At 29.6% G+C, this 24,134-nt stretch overlaps 1 protein-coding gene across 8 annotated transcripts in view; it reads right to left on the reverse strand.

Moving 5' to 3' along the window:
- Positions 1-310: 310 nt before the first annotated feature.
- Positions 311-24,134, reverse strand: part of LOC129920609 (homeobox protein 5) — a 28,995-nt gene continuing 5,171 nt past the window's right edge. For 2 of the 8 annotated variants that reach the window (XM_056002017.1, XM_056002016.1), the window contains 7 exons: positions 12,190-12,226; positions 6,017-6,105; positions 5,783-5,943; positions 5,087-5,714; positions 4,372-5,003; positions 2,640-3,704; positions 311-1,181 (listed from right to left, as the gene is read on the reverse strand). In XM_056002017.1, coding sequence (XP_055857992.1) covers positions 381-1,181; positions 2,640-3,704; positions 4,372-5,003; positions 5,087-5,714; positions 5,783-5,943; positions 6,017-6,105; positions 12,190-12,226 — 3,413 coding nt within the window. In that variant the 3' untranslated portion in view covers positions 311-380. Of the gene's footprint in view, positions 1,182-2,639; positions 3,705-4,371; positions 5,004-5,086; positions 5,715-5,782; positions 5,944-6,016; positions 6,106-8,853; positions 9,243-12,189; positions 12,254-17,883; positions 18,637-24,134 lie in introns of those variants that run through there. The other 6 variants (XM_056002018.1, XM_056002022.1, XM_056002023.1 and 3 more) reach the window with 6 other exon arrangements.

Raw genomic sequence — 24,134 nt, forward strand, 5'->3', positions numbered from 1 at the left:
AGTCCGCTTTTTGACTTAATAACTTCCTAAAATGGCTTTAGCAAATAAACTTAATCGTTTAAGGCTTTGTACTTTTGTCTTTAATGTGTTTTTAAGTCATTAGAAAATCATTTCGGGAACGCTTTTTTTGTGTATATTAGAGGGAATAAAACTTTTCTTACCAAATGAATGAATTAATCCAAAAGCTTTTTAATAAAACAAAACAAAAAAAAAAGAAAGACCATCCTGAGTTACATATGTCCATAAGGCTTGGACTTTTGGTATATTTGTCTGTGGTAGTATTTTTTTTTTTGTTTTTGTTTTTTTTTTTTTTTTTGATAAATAACATCGGATATTGCACTTCTGACAGCTTCTCTTATATATTGGACACATAAAGTATATTAAAGGCACCCATTACCCCAACAACCACACCAAGGAATTTTTCCCCCCGTGTGCGAGCTAACTGAGATCTTTCGGCGCTGAGATCGCATACTTAAGCTTGTGGAAGAGTCCCGCGATGACGCCAAACTTCCACTATTTCTCTCCGAAACCGATGTACCGGTTTCTTGATTGCTATCTTGATGATGGTGATGGTGATGATGATGATTACCTGCTGCTGTGCTCGTGCTAAGGCGGTTGCCACTACTACCTGCTATTGGAATGCCGCCACCTACTACCGATGACACTGTGCCTTCGGAATGTCGTCTTGAACATTTGTAGCGTGTCGAGTGTTGACTCGGTGAAGCTATTGCTGCAGCGCCTAGTACATTATCCTGGCTACTATTTACAATACTATTGGCCACACTTGGACAACGCGCTTCAGCTACTGACTCCTGACTTAGCTTCCGACTGTGATGATGGTGATGATGATGATGATGATGGCCGTGATGGTGTAGCGTCGAACTACCGCCACTATTAACTGATATCGCTGAATTTGTATTTATACCACCGCGACGCCTGTTGGAATGTGGTGAATTTGGGGTGCTATGAGCGTGCTTTAAATTGACTATCATTGATGGCATTATATTGTCAAGTTTTTCGACGGATGTGTTTGCCGCCGTTAGAGGTTGTTGTTGCTGCAGTTGATGTTGTTGATCGTCAGTGGCATCGGGCGCACTTTTATCTTCGATCTTTTTCTCATGACAAACTATTGAAACTCGCCTTGATGATTTGCGCTTTGTAGCCTCTGAACCTGAGGAACTCTGCAATTTAAAAACATAAAAAAAAAATATTTAAAAACAATTACAATTAAATGTTTTTAGCAAATTTTACAGGAGAGCATTAAAACCTGAAATTTTATGAATAGTAGAACAAAAACTATGAACTGTAAAAGTTTGGCTAACAGATGGCATTCAAATCTAATTTTCAGAAAATATGGTTTTACCAACGATATCCGTAGGAGAAGAGGGGGTTGAACCAGCAACATCTTGCTTTTGCCATGGGGTTGTAAAAATATCAAATAAAAAATATTTGCAAACAAAAAATATTGCTTTTTAAACAATTTTTGGAAATTCAATGCAATAAGTGCATATTAACCATTTTTTTTCTACATTCGTCGAATTTCATACAATTTTGACTTTTTGACCATACATTAGCTATTTAAACTTAAATTTGTAAGAAATTCGACGAATATTAAAAAGATATATTTAATGTGCACATTTTGCATTGAATTTTTCTTTAATGCCGATTTTTTTGTGCAGTTTACCTACATTTTTTTTTTAAATAATTTTTTTAATGTTTTTTTTCACTTTTTTTTTAATTTTCAATGGAAAGCAAATGCATTGAAAAGAACATGATTTTTTAACAACCCTGAAATTTAGAATACGATAAAGATGTCAACTCTTCATTATTCAAAATGGCGGACGTTTAAATTGAATTTTCTTTTTCAAAACAGTACATTATGTAAAAATTTAGCTAAATTTATATCATGCGTGTTTTATTGGTAACTCAGTACTTAGCTCAGTAAAATTTTACACGGTAAACAACAACAAATGATTGCTAAGGATAAACAAAAGTTATTTATTTAATGTTGTATAGAGAAATATTTTGTATAGGCTTATACATTTTTGACCCTTAAACAACATAGGATTATAAAAAATTAATAAAAGTAATCCGTTTTTAATGTATCTAGCATTAAATGTTTACTCAGTAAAATACTGAGTACCAATAAAACACGGCTATCATTAATATTTGATCTAGGACTTTTGAACAAATATATTTAGTATATTATATTTAAAAGTTGAAGCACAAAAATCAATTCTTTTGGAAAACAAAGTCCAAAGAGTGCCAAAATAGTATGACTTTTTATTCTTCTATTTCTTATTTTTTTTTTTGTTTTACTTGGCAACTATTTTGACAATTTTCTGTAGAAAAAATAGAATTATTCTGATTTTTTATAGTTGCCAACTTTGTTTTAAAGCAAATAAATATTTGGAATAATCTACCTAAAATATTGTTTTTTTTTTTTTTAATACCTACGTTTTCAGAACAAAAAAAAAATGTTTTAATTTAAGAAAATGTATAGAGTTTTAAATTTCCAAAGACTTTTCAAAATTAATCAGTTCAAGTCCCCAAATGACAATTATACTTCCGAATTTTGAAGCCAAATTTACTCTACACATGCCAACTTTTTTGATAATTCAAAATAACAAAAAATTTACCTCATAGCTGTTGATTTCATTAGAACTGCCTTCAAGCAGCAGCTTATTCTTGACAGCCTCAGCTAAACTGATATCAGTTTGTTGTTGATTAGGTTGTTGTTTGCTGGCGATGGAATCATTTCCATTTCTAATTGAATTTACATCAGCGGCATCAAACGAACGAGTTGTTTGTGAACTGCTTCCATCGTCTTTTTGTCTTGAGAATATTCTTCGTTTAAGTGGAGCTATTGTGGCCAATGGTGACGTTGATAAATCTGGGCTACTTATAGCCAATACTGGATTCAAAGCATCTTGTTGGCCTCGCAATCTCAAGATGCCGCCACTTACATCATGCAGGAGTCTATTGTCGTCAGGAAGCATTTCAACTCCGTCAGGAGCGGGCGGGACAGGTGGCGGAGACGGAGGTTTAGGCGGAGGTGGTGAAGGCGGTTGCATTGGTAATGGTGGTAACTGTGGCTGTGGTGTTATCACATCTAATGTCGTTGGCGAAGGCAAAGACATACATTGATAAGCTGCCATCGTCGCCGTCGCTCTAGCACCCGGGTATAAAATCTCACCACTATCAGCCAAAGATTGATTAAGCCTGTCAAAACCCAAATACATTAGATTGGTTGGAAACGGTGCCATAGGTGTGGGCAATTGTGGTGGCGACGGACTATTTACATCTCGGTCCGTTGCGCCGCCATCACTTCTTGTCGAAATGCCCCCACCTGATGTTTGATTATTATTATTATTATTATTCTTGGCTAACGGTATTATAACTGGGTTTGTTCCATTATAGCTTAATAATAAATTCATTTCGGAACGATAAGGCTTACGATTCTTTTGACTTGGATCTTTAGACAAATTTGTGTTGGGGCCACATAACGATGGTAAGGTTTGTGTATGTGTTGTTGCTGTGTGTAGTGGTGTCGATGTTGCACTATAGCTGGTTGTGTTGGATAAAAATTGGCTATCGGTAGTGGAAAGTTTTTCCTGTGATTTGCTCTTCTCCAATTGCATTTGAAGAATGTCCTCAGACATTGTTCCAATTTCATTGAGAATCTGCTCCAGATTTATTGAATTCTATGAAATTAAATAAATGATATTTTTTTATAATCATCCTTTTTGCGATTTACAACTATCAATTAATAGTTAATAAATGCAGAAATTTTGTATTTTAAAACACTTAAAATAATTAGATTTCAATTAATAACGGTTGGCAGTTGGTACCATTCTCTTTTTAGAAAAATTTACTATCTACGCGGAAAAAAACAAGCGGATTCCACATTAAATTAATCGGATTTCTGCATATTTTTTTGCTAAGAAGACATCCGTCTTAAATTAAGCGGGCAAATCATCTTAATTTCTTGAATGCCCAAAATTTAAAATAAATCCACTTAATTTAAGCGGAATATCATCTTATCTTTATGTGGAAACATTTAACTCGAACCTATTCGGCGAAAGCCTCACCATCGTCCTATATCGCTGTTGGAAATAAATATAAAAAACTGCAAACTGACTATAATTTTAAAATTTTTAGTTTTTTTTCGGTTTTTTAAGCTGAAAATTCACATTAAAATGAAATTTTTAGCAGACATCATGTTGTTTTAAAGTGGTGGGATTTAAGGTGGACATCATCTTATTTTAAGGTCCCCTTTTTTTCTCCGTGTAACTAATTTAATTTTTATCAACTATCAATTGATATTTGTAAATCGCAAAAAGGATGAATAAATTATTGGGTTCAACCTACTTTAGAACTTTCCGGCGCCGTTGCTAGGCTCTGCTCAGAGGAGTGAGATTTTTTTTGTGCTGTTGCGTATATGGGTTCGATACATGACTGCTGAATGGCTGAAGCAGGCACCAACACCGATGGCAGTGACAGTCCAGACATTGGTTGGGGATAATAAGGACTCGCTAGTGCGTTCGTAACATACACATCAGGGGGATCACAATTGTGATGATGCAAACGCTCAAAATATTGCACCGGTGCCAGTGGAGGAATTGATGATGCTGATGATGAAGATGGTCCTGCCGCCTTCGCAGCAGCTAAAGCAGTATCTAATTTCAAACGAGGTTTGATCGGCGAAAAAAAATGCTTGAGGTTCTTGTAAGCGCCACCGCCGCCACCATTATTATTTGTACTGGTATCTGATGTCTCTTGGTGTTTACATTCACGAACAGGAACAGGAACAGAGGAGTTTGGGGGGTTATTGAGGTGTGATAGTGACATCGTTGTCGATGTCGAATTCGAAGATGCGCTGGAATGACTGGATGACTGGAATTTTCGCTGAAGAAATGGCGATTGAATGTTATAGTCCCAGCCATTTGTCTGAATGACAGTATCACCAGTATTCGTTGAAGTATTACTTTCTGCAGCGGAATCTAATTTTATATATGAAAAATATTAGAAAAAAACAAAATTATTTAGGGATTTCAAAAAACAAAAAAAAAAACAAAAAACTTACTGATGGTTGTTCCCATATGCTGTTGGACAATATTCTCAAAATACGAGAGTGGAGGTACCATTGACTGCAAATCGTTCAACTGATTTGCAACCATTTCGATTGGAGTTATCGGCCTTAGAGGTGCTAAACTTGGTAAAGACATTGCTCCCAGACATTGCGATGGGGATAATCTTGCACCATCGATTTCGATAAAATTTTCGTCATAGTAAAAACTAGGATGTGCCTGCTGTAGTTGCTGGTGTGCTTGTTGGCGATTAAGTTCGCCAATTGGGAGCTGTGTAAGATTTCCATCACTATTGCTAAGATTCTCTTCGGAAACTATCGATAAATGATCGAAATTCACATGTAGATTATCGCGAGGTTGTTTCACCGCCGCCGCTGTTGCCGTTGCCAAGGAATTACTATCATTTGAATCCGGTGCCGGTGTTTCCGTAAAAGAACTTTTTTGATGTTCGCTATAAGAATCTCCTCTTAGGGAAGATTCTTCTAGTGGACCTTTATCGTATTGAAGATGACGTGAGGATAGGGAAGGGAAACTATCACGTTGTCTAATACAATCATGTTGGTCATCTAAACATTCTTCATTAATATCCGGTTCTCCTCTACATGTATCACAAGAATCAGAGTCCTTTTTGAACAAAAGAAAAAAAGAATTAATCCAGTTTTTTTTTTGGAGTTTTCTTAAAATTTTCTTACCTCACTATTACTCTCGCTTTGACCATGCTCACTGATGCTATCTGGTAGATATTTGTTAGCCTTGAAACGTTTGTTTAAGCGATCGTATTCGTCACGTAATGACCAAATTTCTCTTCTAAGTTGCTCGTTTTCACGGCGTAGTTTTCTAATGTCTGATTGTCCTGCAAAGTTTTTGTTCTAAAATAAGTCTCCTCGGTAGCAAAGTTTTATTCTTTTCCTTAAATAAAATCTTACCCCGCTCCACTTCTGCGTTTATGTTAATTGTTCTCAATCTTAGCTCTTCATTTTCATATATCATTCCACGTGAGGATTTCCGGTCTAATCTAAATCAAATAAAAAAAATTTAATTATAGTTAAGTGATGTGGAGAATATTCAAGCTAATAAAGTATCGTTTCAATTCTATATAAAATATTTAATTCCCATACAACCCTGCATTTATAAAGAATCTACTAAAAACAGTTTGAAGGAAAATAACTAATAAAATGTTTGGTTTTCGTATTACATATTTCCAATAGCTCAATAAAACGCAGTTCATTTTTTTTTTTCAAGGGGTACCTACTTCTTACCGAAAGAAATGCATTTAAAAGATTTTTCCCAAATCCATCGATACATCTAAAGAAAAGTCTTTTTAATTGAAATTCAAAATTTTTTTGGAGGACCGCTGTCAGAATTATTTGAATTTCAAATATTCGGGAGCATGTTTCTTCGGAAAGAGATCTCGAAACAAGATTTTTTTTAAGGATATGAATTTACCGTTCAGGTACAAAAATTACAAATCTATTTTTTCATATTTTTGAAAAATTCCATAAGGGGTATCCCGTGCTCTTCCCGAATCAAATAAGTAATATTTTGAATATTTATTGCTCCAAAAAAAAAAACCCAAACTATTTATCTCGTTTTAAACTCATATGAAACTTATTAAAATGGACCCTATTTTCTTTTCTTCAGAACTAGGGCACTCGGAATATCCCGTTTTCCAATTAGAAATTTTTAAACAAACCCAATTTGATCCACTAAAAAAATCCACCCAATGATCTATGCAACTTTGAATCCAAACTTACTTTAAAGTGGGTGACCCTATTCTATTGACCCATCAAAATAAGCCCTTGTTTAGAAACATTGCAAAAAATTATATACATTTTAGTTTTCCATTCACAAACAAATTTTTCAGTCAGATGGCAGTATTGTAATATCCTTATTCTTAAGTTTACAAATTGGTAAGTTTTACTCTCTCTCTCTTTTGCCGTTTATAAAGTGAATCTATTATATTGACACGCAGTGTATAACCAATATGACTGAAAACAGAGGGAACTGTGTTGTATCTTTGTGAATGATGTTTTTATACTGGTTCATTTTGCTTTATTTTAAATATTTTTGGCCTAAAAAAAATCCTTTCTCTGCTTATATTTCTTTAAACAAATTTTTGCCAGCAATTTAAAAAAAAACCGTTCTCAAGTTTTCCAGTTCTACGAATTTTGACGCTTTGACCTTACATTAATATATTAAAAGTTCCCAAAAAAAAAAGTTACGCATACACCGCAGTGTATGTTCTGAAAATTTCAAAATCGTTTAATTTTCCCAAAATTAGTTTTTTTTTTCAAAAATTCATACTTCTGCTTTTTTTCCACTTCGTGTTCTATACATTTACCAAAAATCGTTGTTTTTATACTCTACGTTTAGGAGATATTAAAAATACAAAATTTACACCGAAAAATTAGAAATTCTCAAAAAATGTTTCCAAACATTTTAGCAGATAAAATCTTAAGCCGTATGTTGTAAAAAAAACTCTTAGGGTCATTTGCACATGGCAAACCAAAAAAAAATTAATGATTTTTAAACTTGACAAAATATTTGAATTTTGTGGTTTTTAAGGTGAAATAAAATAAATCAACTTAAGCTTCTTCACAGAAATGTTATATGGGCTACATTCAATCGAGTAAGAATTCTAAGACAAATATATAACATTTGAGGCATAATGCAAACACGAGTGAATTTACTTTTTCTAAATTATAAAAAAAGGTCACTGTGGTGTATGCGTACTATTTTTTTTTTTCTTTTTTCTTTTGTGAGTTGAATAAAAAATAATGCTTCTATAATTTTTAAACTAAGAGTAGGATAACGAAAAGCAAAATTGTTGGAGTCAAAATTCGTATTTGAAAGGAACCTACCGTTATTTTTGGTTGAATAAAACTAATTCCAAAAACCTCTCCATCCATCACTTTAGGCTGCAGCCTCGTATATAGACAGACAGATGGATTTATGGACCCATTTTTTTGCTTTCTCTATCACCGTATTCTTTTTTTTTTTTTTGAAAACATGATGTATAGTTCTTAAATCTCAATCAAAAAATAAGTTTATAAAAGTTTTAATTTAGGTAATCCATTCCAGTTACATTCAAAACGAATCAAAGATCATGTAATACAATTACACACAAAATATAGCTACTACGCATATGCAAAACTTATTTGTAGAAACAAATCTTATTTGTCAACAATTTGTTACTTCCAAAAACTATCAACACTGACACTCTGTTTGTTCTTAATTTATTGTTTTTGTCATAAACTTTACTGAACATTTTAATAAATTTTCTAAACTAATTTGGATCAGCAGACAAAGTGTAAAAACCTACCCCTCTGTCCTCGCCTACGCATATCAAATAGTCAAATATAATAAAGCTGTCAACTTAAGTGACAGGGCAGCACATTAATAAATCAAATATAAACAATGTCAACCCCCCGCACATAAACATCAAACATCTCTTTAAATCATTTCAAATTGAATTATAAAAAAAAAAAAAAAAAAAAATAGTGCCAATTTCAATTCTTTCTATGAGCATTATTATGGTGAATTTTTGTGATATTTTTTTTTTTCGCAGGAGATTTACAAGATATTTTTATTGATGTCAATGTAAAAAATTTTTGGTCCCAAAAATAGATAATACAACTACACAACTATCACAAAAATCAAATTATGTAACATTTTATTTGTTTAAATTTTAAAATTATGAATTTTATAAACTATAATTGTACACATTTATTTTTTTTTTTTTTTTTAATTTCTAGGTATTTACTTGAGAGATCCTGTCTTTTGGTCAGACTTTCTACTCGAACTCTTCTTTTGAGCATAAGATTGATCGCGTTTTGAACTCTTCATAAATGAATTTGTTTAAAAACTTGCACATACAAAATCGATTAAAAAAAAAAACAAAAAAAATAAAACAAAGCATTAATTTTGTTCGGTCCCACGACACGACGATGAAATGATTAATTAACAATCGTATTTCATTTGTGTTTTTTTTTTTTTTTTTTTCATTTATCAATTGCCTTATTTTTGTTGTTGATGTTATGTTTTTTGACATAAATTCGGCAGCAAACTACATTTGACTAATTACTGCACATTAATTTTGTTTAATATTTTTTTTTTGTGATTTTTTGATATTGAAATTGATTTTGTTTAACATATTTTTTTTTTTTCAATGGAAACGGTTTTTTTTTTTAATATTTCTCTTTCTTAAGAAAATTTCAACTAAATTCTTTTGATTATTTCCATCTCTCGAAACCACCAAGCTTTTTTTGTCTTGATGGCAAAATCTCCTGTTGCCATCATACACAGTTTTCTGCCTCAAACGACACATTTGATAGAGCTGAGCGGAAAGCGACGCAACGACAGCCGACAGCAGCATACAACCGACATACAGTCGAAAGACGATACGTGGAGAAACAATGGCGTTTTGGTCGCTTAATAAATATTAACACACAAAAAAAATTGTTCAAATAACCGAAAATACAAAAAAAAAAAAATTATTGTATTGATTGTGTCCACTCGTAATATCTGTGGCGTGCGGGTGCGGTGGCGTATGAGTGCCATTTGTATATAAAAAGTAACCCAATTCATAATTCAACATTTCGTTCGTTATTTGGGTTTAAAAGTAAATAATATTTTTATTTTTTTTTCGATTTTAAAAAGAATTTAAATTCCTTTTTTTTTTATTTGTTTTTTTTTTTTTTTTTTTATAAAAAAAAAATATGTAGTATACAAAATGTGATATTTTTGCATTAAAGTAAACATAAAATATCGAGCATCAATATTTTAATTGAATACAAAAGTCAACTTGGAAAGTATTTTTTTTTTTTGTTACTATTTCTTAGTTAACAACACATTTATATTAGTTTAATTTTTTTTTTTTTTTTTTTCAAAGAAATATTTATATTATTTATTTATTTAGACTAATTTTCTCTTAGAATAATAATGCAATAAAATGTAAGATATGTTTTGTTTTTGTAAAAAAAAAGCTACCTAAACTGCCTTACCGACATGAATATCTACAATTATTATATTTTATGGGGTTCGTGTACATAATTTTATTGAAATCGTATTTGAATTTTTTCTCAAACCATTCAAAGGAATCTAACCAATAATAAATAACGCATAGAAGCTGGTCTAGGAACTACTAACAGCAAAGTTTTGGTCGTTATTCCAGTTGACAAATTATTCAAATAATCTAGAGGCTGACCATTTATCACAAACGAACAAAAAAAAGTTAGTTCCACGGCGGAAAGCCTTCTCAAGAATCGGACATTGCTGTGGTATCTCATATGAACGACGCACAGTGGATCGTTTATGCAAAAGTGGGTATATAATGCAAAACTTTTTAGCTTACTGAATTCACAAATGTTTGGGTTATTGGTTTGCTTTATAGAGCAGGCCAAAGATTGGTTTTTTTTTTTTTTTTTTGATAAAAAAAAATTTTTTTTTTCATTTTTTCTAAGCTTTGCGTGTAAAATCTAAGAAAGGGACTTTCAAAAGGTTTTGGTTTTTTTACTTTTTAAAAAGAAAAAAAAATATATTTAATTTTTACTTGTTTAATAGTCATTTTGTTCTTGTTAAAAAAATAAATAAAATCTTGGAAAATTTGTTAGAGTTCTTCGTTTTTTATGTGCTGGACTATTTTCTAAACGGTAAGTCGTATCAAGTTGAATTTTTGTTTTAAATGATGGATACATTTTTTGTATGAAAAATTCTTAAAAATTAAAAAAAATAAAATTATTAAGTAGTTATTATTCGTTTGGGAAATTTTTTAAAGAAATTTGAGGTATACCAATAAAAAGCTTACAAAAAAAAATTATACTTTTAGTACGAATTTTTTTTTAAGGCTCTGCATTTAGTTAAAAATAAAGTTTTTTTAAAATATACCTATTTTTAAGGGTATTTGTGAGGTTTTTGTTTAATTTTTAGGAATTTTTTAAAGCTTGCAAAAAATCTCAAAATCACAAAACTTATAGATAATGTGCACGTGTGTGCAGAAACTGTGCAGAATTTCTTATATGATTTTTGAACGAATAACGGGTAGAACAATTTTATTTGCCCAAAATTTTTTGACCATTTGAATTTGAACAGTTTTGTATTTGTATTTTTTAATTTTAATAGATAGGTAAATGAAATTTATAGAAAGGCAGAGATATTTTGTTGATGTCGTATAAACATGATGATGGTAAATATTTTTAGCTGAAATAATAAGCTTACTTTTTTTTTGCTTTCTTTGTAAAATACGATTGGTTTAAAAAAAAATTATTACATACTTTTTGTCTACAAATACTCGTATAAAATAAAAATTTAAACATTACATACTTTGACATGACTTTATTATTTTATAATTTTTTATAAAAAAAAGTAGTTTAAAATATTAAACAAAATAAAATTGTAAATTATTTTCGTTTCTTTCAAGAAAAACGCATGGATTCAAAAAATCTATCAATTGCAAACAATTTTAGTATTACGGTTGTCCATAAAATTCAGATTTAAGAACGATTGTGAATTTTGGTTATTCCGCAGCTATTGTGAATGTATTAGGGCGTTCGTTATTTTTGAATCAAGTTCCTAAGGGTAAAAACTGTTTCTAAATCATAAAATAAAAAATCCTCTAATTTTTTCAGATTTTTATTTAGACACTAGAACCTCATCAAAAAATTTTAATTTAAGTCTATATCTAAAAAAAAAATGGCCTCATAAGTCAACACATACCTACTTTAACCCTCTTGGGGCACCATCTAGTGTCAAAAAAAAAAATTTTTCAAAAGCGTATTTTTTCACGTGTTAAATATGAATTTAAAATATGATGGCAAAGCTTTTTATCAATATCAAACTTATTACTAAAACTCTTTTTCCTATATACCTACCTAAACTAAATCTTTTTCATCCCCAAATAAATTCCTGGCTACAGTATTGTCTACGTATGTACTTACATTTCAATTTGATATAACTTTTTGTTGCCCTATCATATAGTTGAAAGTCTCCAAAAAAGACTGCATTTCTATTAAGGAGATCTTCACACTATTCGCCAAAAAATATCCATCATTTACATGGTTTTATAGTTTTTTTTTTTTTTTTTTAATCTTAGTAAAATTACCTTCCATTCAGTTTATAATGTGCATGTCGTCTTCGTTCTCGTAGCATATTTTGTTATTATCCATATGAAATTAAGAAAATAAAAAAAAAAAAAAGTTGAAAATATTTGATTAAAAAAAAATTTTAAATTCGAGCTTTAGTTTTAAAGGGAGAACGCTAAAAATTGTTACTCCGCAAATTAATAATTCAACTTTACCAACTACAATTTTAAATTTATTAGGGATTGAAGGCATGTGATAATATGGTGGCCAAGTTTAAATAAATTAAACAGTTATCGCAACTATACCTACTGAACTCCTAGCCATTTTTTGATAACTTCTGTATTTAAAAGTTAAAAGCAAAATAAAATTATTTTTCAATATTTTTTTTTGTTTTTTTTTTTTGATATTCTAAAAACTATTATCAATCTTACAAGATAAAATGGATAATTTATTGTAGAAGGAAGTTATGAAATGACTAGATTTTAAGATTTAAGATTTTTCTTTTATTAAAATTTAATTTTTCAGATTTCTGCAATTGTCATTTGTTTCCATCTTATTTCTTTTTTTTAATCTTCAGGATTTTATAAGGGGTAATTGACATACTTGCACATAAAATAATATTTCTATGGGGTTCAAAGTTGATTATAAAAAACAGTTTTCAGTTGATTTCAAAAACAGAATTTCACGTTTATTTTTAGTTTTGAAATCAAGTTATTTCAATCAATTTTTTTTTTTCAATAAAATCAATCAAGTTTTGAAAAAAAACATTAAATACTATTTTTGTCAAGAATGTGGATTTCTTTCAATGTTAAATTAATTAATAAAATACATAAAAACTGCCTCTCTTTCAATTAATTCCTTATCAAACACTGAAAAGCATATATTTCTATGTCTTCTTGTTTTTGAAAAACAGGTTTATATTTTTTGGAATGCTTTCGATAGCTTTGGAAAACACAGTGCCACCATTAAAAAATAACACGGTGTAACACTCAAAAAATACGCGGGCGGAGACCTATCAGGTTTTGTAGAGCTAGTCGCACTGAATACGAAACGGTATTTGAAAATCCCCTAACACCCCCAAAATCTGGAGTTACGGGCAAAAAACGGTTTTTTGGACCTTCACCCATTGAAAAAATTCTAGCTTCGACAATTTTTTACCCATTTTCGATTTTTTTACAGTTTCTGATAGAAGATAAATATACCTTTTTAACAATGTATAAAACATGTAACTCGGTTAAACCACTTAGAATTTATAAGATGTCAAAGTTCAAAAATTCAATTTTTTTTGTCATTTGTCCAACTTCGGCATCAATTTAAAGTATATGTTTTCAAAACAACATGCTATTTAAAAAATATATTCTAAAACTATATCTATTTTCCAATCGATCGAGGTATTTTTTATGAAAATCACTTCAAAATTGGCTTAGAAAAAAAAATTTTTCGATTTCAACCCAGATACAGAAATTCGAACTTTTAGGTATAGAACAAAAATGTTGTTTCGGCACGTAGTAAGATAAGTTGGGCGCCAGGATTTGATTAAAGGTTTTTGTAGAGGAGCTCAATACAAACATTTTTTTTCTTTGGGAGGGGGGTCTATCTCCCCCCGTTTAGGTGGGAGGGGCATTTTTCTAAAAAAAATTATCAAAATAAAAAAAAATTATTAAAAAACAACGGCAACACTTACAGTAATAAATGATACCATTTCCAAAAGGCAAAATTGTGCATTTGGTTCTAATTTCTAAATCAATATAATATTACCAATAGTTTTTGAAATAATCGATTTCAAAGTTAAAAATAGGCGAAAAAAAATTTGTAAAAACTCATTTTATACTATTTTTGTCCAGACTGTGAATTTTAGTAAATAAATTACTTAGACAGAAAACTGCCTCAATTAATTTCTTATCGAACAGTGAAAACTATATGTTTCTATGTCTTCTAGTTTTTGAGAAAATTGAAAAATAAAAACAAATAAAAACAAAAAATATTTTGAAAAAAGAAAAATCTGATAAAATAATTTTTCAATTTTCTCAAAAACTAGAAGACATAGAAACATATAGTTTTCACTGTTCGATAAGAAATTAATTGAGGCAGTTTTCTGTCTAAGTAATTTATTTACTAAAATTCACAGTCTGGACAAAAATAGTATAAAATGAGTTTTTACAAATTTTTTTTCGCCTATTTTTAACTTTGAAATCGATTATTTCAAAAACTATTGGTAATATTATATTGATTTAGAAATTAGAACCAAATGCACAATTTTGCCTTTTGGAAATGGTATCATTTATTACTGTAAGTGTTGCCGTTGTTTTTTAATAATTTTTTTTTATTTTGATAATTTTTTTTAGAAAAATGCCCCTCCCACCTAAACGGGGGGAGATAGACCCCCCTCCCAAAGAAAAAAAATGTTTGTATTGAGCTCCTCTACAAAAACCTTTAATCAAATCCTGGCGCCCAACTTATCTTACTACGTGCCGAAACAACATTTTTGTTCTATACCTAAAAGTTCGAATTTCTGTATCTGGGTTGAAATCGAAAAATTTTTTTTTCTAAGCCAATTTTGAAGTGATTTTCATAAAAAATACCTCGATCGATTGGAAAATAGATATAGTTTTAGAATATATTTTTTAAATAGCATGTTGTTTTGAAAACATATACTTTAAATTGATGCCGAAGTTGGACAAATGACAAAAAAAATTGAATTTTTGAACTTTGACATCTTATAAATTCTAAGTGGTTTAACCGAGTTACATGTTTTATACATTGTTAAAAAGGTATATTTATCTTCTATCAGAAACTGTAAAAAAATCGAAAATGGGTAAAAAATTGTCGAAGCTAGAATTTTTTCAATGGGTGAAGGTCCAAAAAACCGTTTTTTGCCCGTAACTCCAGATTTTGGGGGTGTTAGGGGATTTTCAAATACCGTTTCGTATTCAGTGCGACTAGCTCTACAAAACCTGATAGGTCTCCGCCCGCGTATATTTTAAAACCTCATTTTTGTAACACCGTGTAATATTCAATTTATAAAATTAGTTGGGACCTTTGTGTGATGGCTTCAAAAAAGGTAAGATATCGTCACCGACCACCAACTTATCACTGGACAATTAATATAAGGACAATTAGCCATCCAGAAGCAAGGATTATTTTATCAAAAGTAAAAATTGTAAAAAAAAAAAAATTGACACATATAGATTCAATACGAAGCAATATTATATTAATAATTTAAATACATAAAATGATAAGATCACCATATAATGCAGGCATCAATCACACTTAAGTTAATTTTTCTATTAATTTGATATATTATTTTTAACAATTTTTTTTTCGCATTCTCCCTTGTTCTTGTAGTTTTGCACTTGGTAATATCGGTCTTAAATTTTGTTAAATTGTTTTTCATAATTATTTAAAACAGCATCAATTGTCTTTAGATATGTATATATTTTATTCTGCAAAGATTGCGTGAAAGTCATAAGTTTCGATCAGAATAATGACTTTTGTGCAAACTTATATTAAACAACTTTAAATATAATGAAATAACTAGTTGAAAAGTCATGATATAAATTTAAAACTTATTATGTAAGACTCGATTGTTAAAATTTTCATAAAAAACAAAAATTTTAGAGGCTAAACAAAAAAATAAGCTACAAAAACTCTAACATTTAATCCTGCAAGACAAAAATCCCTGCCAAAAAATTACGGTTTCCCTACCAATAATTCGAGTATAGAAAAATATAAAATGCTTCTGACTCAGACACATAATTTCTTATCAGCCTTATAGCCAACGGCTGTCAAATATCAATTGATTGACTAACGACAAAATCTTTCTATAGCAAGACATTAGATAGATTTAAGAATCATTGTGAATTTTGATCGTTTTGCAAACTATACAAATATGTGATTTTGATTGCTAGAAAATTTGATATATTCCAATTTTTTCGACAAGCATAATACCAAGTCTTTCAATGTTTCCATCACTAATAGTTCTTAAATTCCAAGTTTTATCAAAAAATACTGTTAAACTTGACGACGACGGTAATACAATATCATTAAAATTGTTGATACATATTTGTCAAATATCGTATTGATAATTGACAACCGTAATAAGGCCCATATTTTTTTTCTCTTAATCATTTAATAAATTGTTCTCTTATTTATTTTAATAAATAAGTTATAAGTTAATGACGAACAGCAAACCATTTTCCGATTAAATTCAATTCAACAATCATAAAAAAAATATTACTGTCCTTCATAATTTGGTTAGGTACTTTCTGTATTAATGTAAATAATGTAACATTTTCTAATTATTAACCATTTAAGAAATTGTGGCCAGATACCGTTGACTACCTACCTCATGTAGTTTATCAGTAACAGGGGGTTGATTTTTTTATATCAGAATGCATAATATCATAAGAAAATTGTGTTGTTTTAATTCGATTGGAACAAATGTTATGAGTATTTTTTGTACTTCACTTATGAACGTTTTATACCAAAACCATAAACTATAAACTGTTTTTCCCACAACTCGAGCTTTTAAAATTTTGAACATTATTTCTGTACAGAATTTATAACTAAGGCTGGAGAGCTTTTTCAAATTTGTTAGTAATTTTTATTTTTTAATAACAAATAAAAAAATGCGTTTTTCAATCGAAACGAATGAATTTTTATTTCGAACGATTCATTAATTTGTTATGATGGATATCGCAATTCTACTCTTTCCAAGACACTTCCAAATAATTGCTGTCATTGACTAATTTTGTAATATTTGTTTGTGAAAAATTGTATAAAATATTTTGAAATGTCATAATTTAATGTATCATTGGTTTTAAGAAATAGATTTTAACCTATGTCGTCATAAAACATAAACGAATTAACAATATCCCAGCAACACGCCCAAGTAATTAATTTTGAGAAAGGTTGATATAGCTTAACAACTTTTATTATTGTAACAATGAGAAATGGGAAATGCATTCCACCCTTACTTTTTACACTTTTATTAGGGGAATGGGGAGTACCTGCATAGACTAAAACAACAACAACAAAAAATACCGTTAATAAATTCATTTCACAAAAAAAAAATGGCAATCATTTTTATGATGAAGAGACTTTTTTTACTATAAAAAAAAAACTATTTCTGAAATACAACAACAAAATCATTAAAAGAGCCTACACATGTAGCTCATTAAATTACACATGTAAAATTGAATATTATTGAATTTTCTTAATTGTATTGTATTAATAGAGAGAAATAAATCGATAAAATCTTGTAAAATGTCAAAACAAAACCACGTGCATCAAAAACTTAAGCTGAAAGCAGAAAAGCCGATGTAAGAAAATAAATGTATATGTAAACATAAACAGCACACTTCAACAGGTCTTCACTAATATTTATCCAAGTTTTTGAGTTCTTAATTTTATTTTTAAAACAAAAACAAAAAAAAACAAATGACTCCCCGGAGGAAAATAGGTTAATGGCCATCTGTGGAATTTATTTTTGCCGAAAAATAACTCACGACTTGAAGAAAAAAATTAAAAAATATTTCGGTTTTTTTTTGTTTTGTTTATTTGCCCACATAAAAATGACCCATTATATATTTTTCAAATTCATTTTTAAAATTAACTTTTGAGAGATTTCAATTTGTTTAAATTAAAAAGGGGTCTCGACTTTTTGAAATTCTATTTTTTTTTTCTATTAAATATGTAACAAAAAAAACACTCACTCAGAATCAAAGTAGTTGCTCATAGAATTATGTTATTTTTTAATTTGTTTGTATTTAAAATTATTTTAATTTTCACTTTAAATTAAATTTAAAAAATAAAAACACGAAAAACCCGGCGCGGCGCCTTTTGCGGCACTTTGCTTGCACTCGATTGAATATAGTTTCATAAATTCGAAGCTAACCGATGCTCCACTATATGTTTCCTGAAATTATGATGCTAAATTTTTATTTTTTTTTTTCTATTTTAATCTTTAAAATTTCGGGAAGTGCTGTGTTTGTATGCTGACGTCATGCATTTCGAATGCACATTTTTTCCCATTCACTATACTTGCTATTGGTTCGCAATAATTGTTCCATTTCAAACGGTAGGTATAATTTGGTGAGATTTAGTTTTGTATACAAAATAAACTTTGGGATTTGCTAGGTCTCTGGGACTGAGGAAGCACCACGTGTTTCCTGTCTTGCTACGTCGCCTCGTCGTTGTCTGGAGAAAAAAAGCATTTATAATAAGTTGGTTTGGGCGATTTCTTTTGACGCAGATTAAATTGATTCATTTGAAATAAAAAAACGAAAACATTTTGATACCAAATATTTGTTATTTTTTTTTTTTCGTTTTGACGTGTGATTTATATTTTTCTAATGACAGACTGATTTGCATCCCTAATATCAAACCCATACCATCAACTTTGTTCATCAACATAGTTTGCTAATTTATTGACATCTATATTTCGTTGACATGGATATTGGATAACGTTGAAATGTATTTCGTTGACATGTATGCTATTTTGTTTGCGAACAGTAGAGGGCTGGATTCAGGGCCGTTGCCACTATTTCGTTTTGTAAGGGGGATTGGTTTAAAATCTGTCGAGAAATTTTTCAAAATTTAAATATTTCGATTTTTTCGGCAACACACAACAGAGATAAAAAATGTCTTCTTGCTAATAAAAGGGTTTGAATACTCCTCATAAAAACAATACCAATTTCTTTAAGGGGGTTAGAGTTTTGTGAAATTTTGAATGCTCTTGCAAAAAAAATCTACTGAAGTTTCTAAGTATTGCAAAGTTTCTTTGAAATAATTTTTGGTATTTTCTCTTAAATAACTTAAGGTCTTAAAAAAATTTGTATTTGAAAACCATTTCGGAGGGGGCTTCAGCACCTCAGGTGACAGAATACAAAAAAAAAATCTCTATATGAGAGTGATTTCAATTTTGATATTCCACTCATAGTTGTTTTGTACGCCAAATTTTGACAACAATCGGGTTCCACCTATCCAGTATGCTTCTCTTTGATATATCATTCATAGCATACAAAAAAAATGTTTTCATTTGTTAGGTCTAAAAAGGGCTTTGCTCTGATAAATCGAAAAAGTGAGTCACTGGGGTGTATACGTAACATTTTTTTTTTCTATAGAATTGAAATGTCAATTTATTGTTGAGCAATTTATTGTTGTCCAATTAATAGAACCAATCAATTTTTTATGATTAATTTCTCATATTTCAATGATGTTCATTATAAACTGCACATTGATTCTAAAAAGTGCAATAAATTCACAATTTTTTTAAATTGATTTTTACTTACGAATTACGAATGTGGGTCAAAAACTTCGCAGAATGAAGGGATTCGAGAAGCAATAAAGGAAATTTTGTACAGCTTGGACGCATTCAGTAGAGAAAATTATACAATGTTTTCTTAAAAACGGGTCATTATCATTGGTTATTTAGTTTTCATTGAGCTAGCAAGTGAATCGGAGAGACAAAATTAACTTATGGGTGAAATTTATTTTCTACTAGGTTAGTCTAAAAGTTTACGAAAAACTATTAAAAAGTAGCAAATTATAAACAAACAATGAACGTAGAAGTGAAGTTGGGAATTTCGCCTAACATTTTTTGAAGAGCTTGACAAAAACAAACACATATTATGTGGACAGTATTTATACAATCTACATAATCGTCCGTCGGCGGAAAGCAAAATTGTCCTAAGTCCTTAACAAACGTGACCTTAGAACAATTTTGCTTTCCGCAGGAGATATATAAATGTTAAAAATGAATTAGTCTTAAAAAGGAATATTTATTATACAGATTCCCTGCCATTCCACGAACTTTTTGAACATTCATCGTACAAAGTACAACCTTTATAATTCGTACAAAAACATAATTGAACTGGAAATGGCCAGCCTTCCGGTTTTGTCTGTCTGTCTGTATAGACCTTGAACTAGTGCCTAAACTGTTGAAGTTAACTCAAAAATTAACAGTTTTTGGTGATTCCTAAGGAGGTAAATTGATATTTCCCAGGACCAAAATTAAAGATACCTGTCATATACCTAACCAAAAAATAAAAGTTTATTTATTTTTTTTTTTTTTTTTTTTTTCAAATGATTAAAAATTTTGTTCGCAGATAAGTAAATAAGGTCGTACTTTCGACCACCATAAATTTTGTTATGTCTATTTTCAAAAACGATAAATTTTTCTTTACATAAATTAATATTTCACAGTAATTAATAAGGTTATAAAAATAAATTCACTATTATACTAATGACACTCGTCACTATTAATAAGCGCCCCGAAAGGAAACATATAAAAGGCAAAGGCCCTTAAATCACCTCTTTTATCCGACCCTGACTTTTTAAAGTAAAAAACTCTAGAAAAATCCAGATGTGTCTTGGCTAATACCCTTTAACACAAACCATACCATCACACACATAGATATGACATGTTACCAAGTACCAACTACTTGAATGAACTTTATTGATTTTATGCCTTTCCTAAGTGGGTAAACGTTACAATGTATACTTATAGTTCATTTTGAATCAATATTGTTTTTTTTTATTATTTCTTATCGATGTTATGATTTAAGTCATGGTACACAGGATCATTCTTTTAAAAGTAAGTTAGGAACCTCAAAAGTCCAACATAGCTCTTTGGCAACAAAAGTCAAAACACAAAGAATCTATTAAAAAGGAAGAACTAACTTGCTTTTGTAAATCATTATGGACTTGCATCAACAAATCAAAGAAAATAGACATGACAACCAAACAAAAATAGATATTACTTTGGAAAATGAAAAAAAAAAAAAAAACTGAATAATTTGATTGATGGAATTCACTTGTAAGTTAAAAATAAATAAACGGATCGAGTAGGTATATAAAAATATCGACACTAGAAATCATTTACTTGACTCAACAATGTTACCTGTCTGCTTGGGGTTCCAATCGATCGGAAAAAGTAAGCAAGGACTAAGGACATGCCAAGACAAGCAGGAATAACTGACGTGCTAAAAAGAGCTAAAGGATCAAAATGGAGCTTGACAGGATATGTTTCAAGACAACAAGATCAAAGATGTATACAAATTATAACAAAACATATTCCATAATATATATCAATAAAACAACTTTTAATGAAAAAAAAAAAATCCAAAATCATTATTAACGGTACCTGCCAAACTTGGCACCAATTCGATTTCAACAAATAAAAAATGATTTTTGGGTTTTTAAGAAAATTTTGAATTTTTTTTTAAATCCAATTTTCAAAAACGCTTTATTCAATATTCTTGAAATTTGGGATTTCGGTATTGATTTACTACAAAATGGCTTACCAATTTGATTTAATTTTGTTTTTAACGTTTTTTTCTAACGTTCTTCTAAAAATCAATAATAAAAAAATTTCGTACTTGTCTGCATAAATTTTTTTTGAATTTTATTTTTTGATTTTGTAAAAAAAATAGTTGTTGAAATCGAGTTATTAGTTTGGGCGAAAATTTGATTTAAAAAAAGTAAACTGTTCTATGGCAGATAACTTCAATAACGGTTTTCGAAAAAAAAAAAAAACAATATATTGTAAGATAGACCCTGTAAAAAAAACTAAGATTTGAATTTTTAAAAAATCGTTGAAGCCGTTTTTGAGACAGTTAAACTTTTCCAAAATCGGTATATGAGAGGTATCCTTTTTTTTTATGAACTTACTCACTGCTTTTAAAATCGAATGTAGTTAATGAGTTTGCTTTTTTGGACCAAGGAAATATTCTTTGAACAGTTATTAACGATACCTGCCATAGAATTGTTTTCTTTATTTCTGACTTTCTCATAAACGACAAAACCGATTTCAACGAGTATATGAAAGCGTCTGAATATCCTTTTTATTAAAATTACTAAAAAATTTTTAAATCCTCACTGTTTTTTTTTTTTTTTGAAAAATCAATTTTTTAAAAACAGGTTGAAACATTTCTGTGAATTTTTTATTATAAAATGTGAAATAAAAATTTTATCAAAATAGAATACCCATTTTGAAATTTTTTATTCAAATAAAAATCAAATTAAGAAAAATAGTCCCTAAAATTTTTGAAAAAAAAAATAATCCAAAAATTCTTTGTTGTACAGTTTAATTATTAAATTTGATGATTTCGTTATTTTTAAACATTTTTTAATGATTTTTCACATTTTTTTTTGTTATATGAATGCTTTAAAAAAAACTTAAACATTGTAATCAATTGGAGAAAGTACAAGTTACCCAGTCAGTAGTGCATTAAATATAAATGTAAGGAATGCAATTTACATTTTGTGATTTTCTCGAAATTAGATAAAGTGCATTTAGGCCATTTTCCCCGTGTAATACCTACTCTTCTTATGCTTAAAATATCTACAATGCGTATTCATTGTTTTTGTTTTCCAGTTTTACTTTCTTAGCCACCAGCTTAAAGAATGTATATCGTGTAAGAATACGTCCCAAAGTGAGTGGATTGTTGTAAAGCTTTGATTTTTTTTTTTTTTTTCGAAGGCATATTCAAGTCTTAGATAAATGCGAAAAAAATTCAACAGGTCATTGCCACTTTAATTTATGTTTATTTTGCTTAACCTACTACTATAGGCTTTTTCTAAATACCAAAGAGTAAAAACAAAAAAACAAAACAAACAAAACCACCACCATAATACAGCACAACCATCCCGGATCACATTTGTTCTTAATTTCTCTTTAAGGTTATTGCGAGCAGGATTTTAATCGATTGGATTTGTCTATAACAACAATTCAACTCTGTCTGTTAAGATATATATACGTTTCGACTTATATAGATATACGCTCGCATGAATAACTAAAGAGGCTCGCATAAAAATGAATGTGGTGTTGCAAGGTTCTTGGAACCATTTTATATTACTTTTGTAACTCTTCACTGTCGTTGAATATAAATAAATTTATAGCCAGGTACCGCTAGCAAATTTTCGTAAATTGTACCACTCAATGCCACTGCCTTACACGTGCACAAATTATAGGTAGGTTTTGAATATTTGAATGGGACAGGGGTTCTAGACGGAAACAATATTTTATTGCGATAAAATCCAAAAAAAAAATGGGCTCTATCAAGGACATAAAATCAAGGAGCACTCTTTAAATAATTGTTGTAACTAAGTCTTAAACAGAAATAAACTAAAACTACAAAAATAAATTTTTAATTCTTACCCATTTTTGACTAAAGCAAGGAAACACATTTTTTAGAAATTTTACCTGGTGCAGGTTTTCCTAAATATCATAAATCTATGATTTTTCTAGCAAACTTGTGAACAACTTTTTTGTTCATTATTGTTTTCTTTATAAGAATAAAATTATAAAACACTATGTTTATAACACATTTATTGAAGACAATCGGCTGCAAAGTCAAAAATTATCATGGGTAAGAAAAAAATAATTCCCTTTAAATTTAATATCTGAGCAATGTTAACATTTTTCTAAGAATTTACCCAAGAATCATACCCCAAAATGTTTTTATCTCATTCCGGGACACCCTGTGTAACAAGTTATGCATTTGTAAAAAAAAATGGAGATAACAATTTTCCATGATATATTACGATGATAAAGAATGCGAAAAAATTGGGTCTCGAAAGTCCGTCAGTTCGTCAGTCTATCAGGATGTCTGTCGGCCTTATATAAGGAGGTACAGCCTAAAACGGATGGGCTGATCTACTTCAAACCTGGTATGTAGTAGTTTTTGAATGAATTTTGTTGGACCAAAAATAACGGTACCTGTCATATACCTACTTATTTTGGAAAAGTTTAATTTGCTCAAAGCTCCTACGATTTTTAATTAAGAAAATGAAGTATAAGGTCATAAATAAGGTCTATCTTTTTATGAAAAAAGTTTTTTTTTTTTTTTCAAAATCCAAATCCGGTACCTCCCGTTGAACCGTTTTTTTAAATTTCAAGTTATCTTCCAAATTACTAGTTCAATTTTAACGATTTTTTTTATGAAAAAAACATTTTAATTGC

The sequence above is a fragment of the Episyrphus balteatus genome, chromosome X (genome assembly GCF_945859705.1).
Source record: "Episyrphus balteatus chromosome X, idEpiBalt1.1, whole genome shotgun sequence".
NCBI lineage: Eukaryota > Metazoa > Arthropoda > Insecta > Diptera > Syrphidae > Episyrphus > Episyrphus balteatus.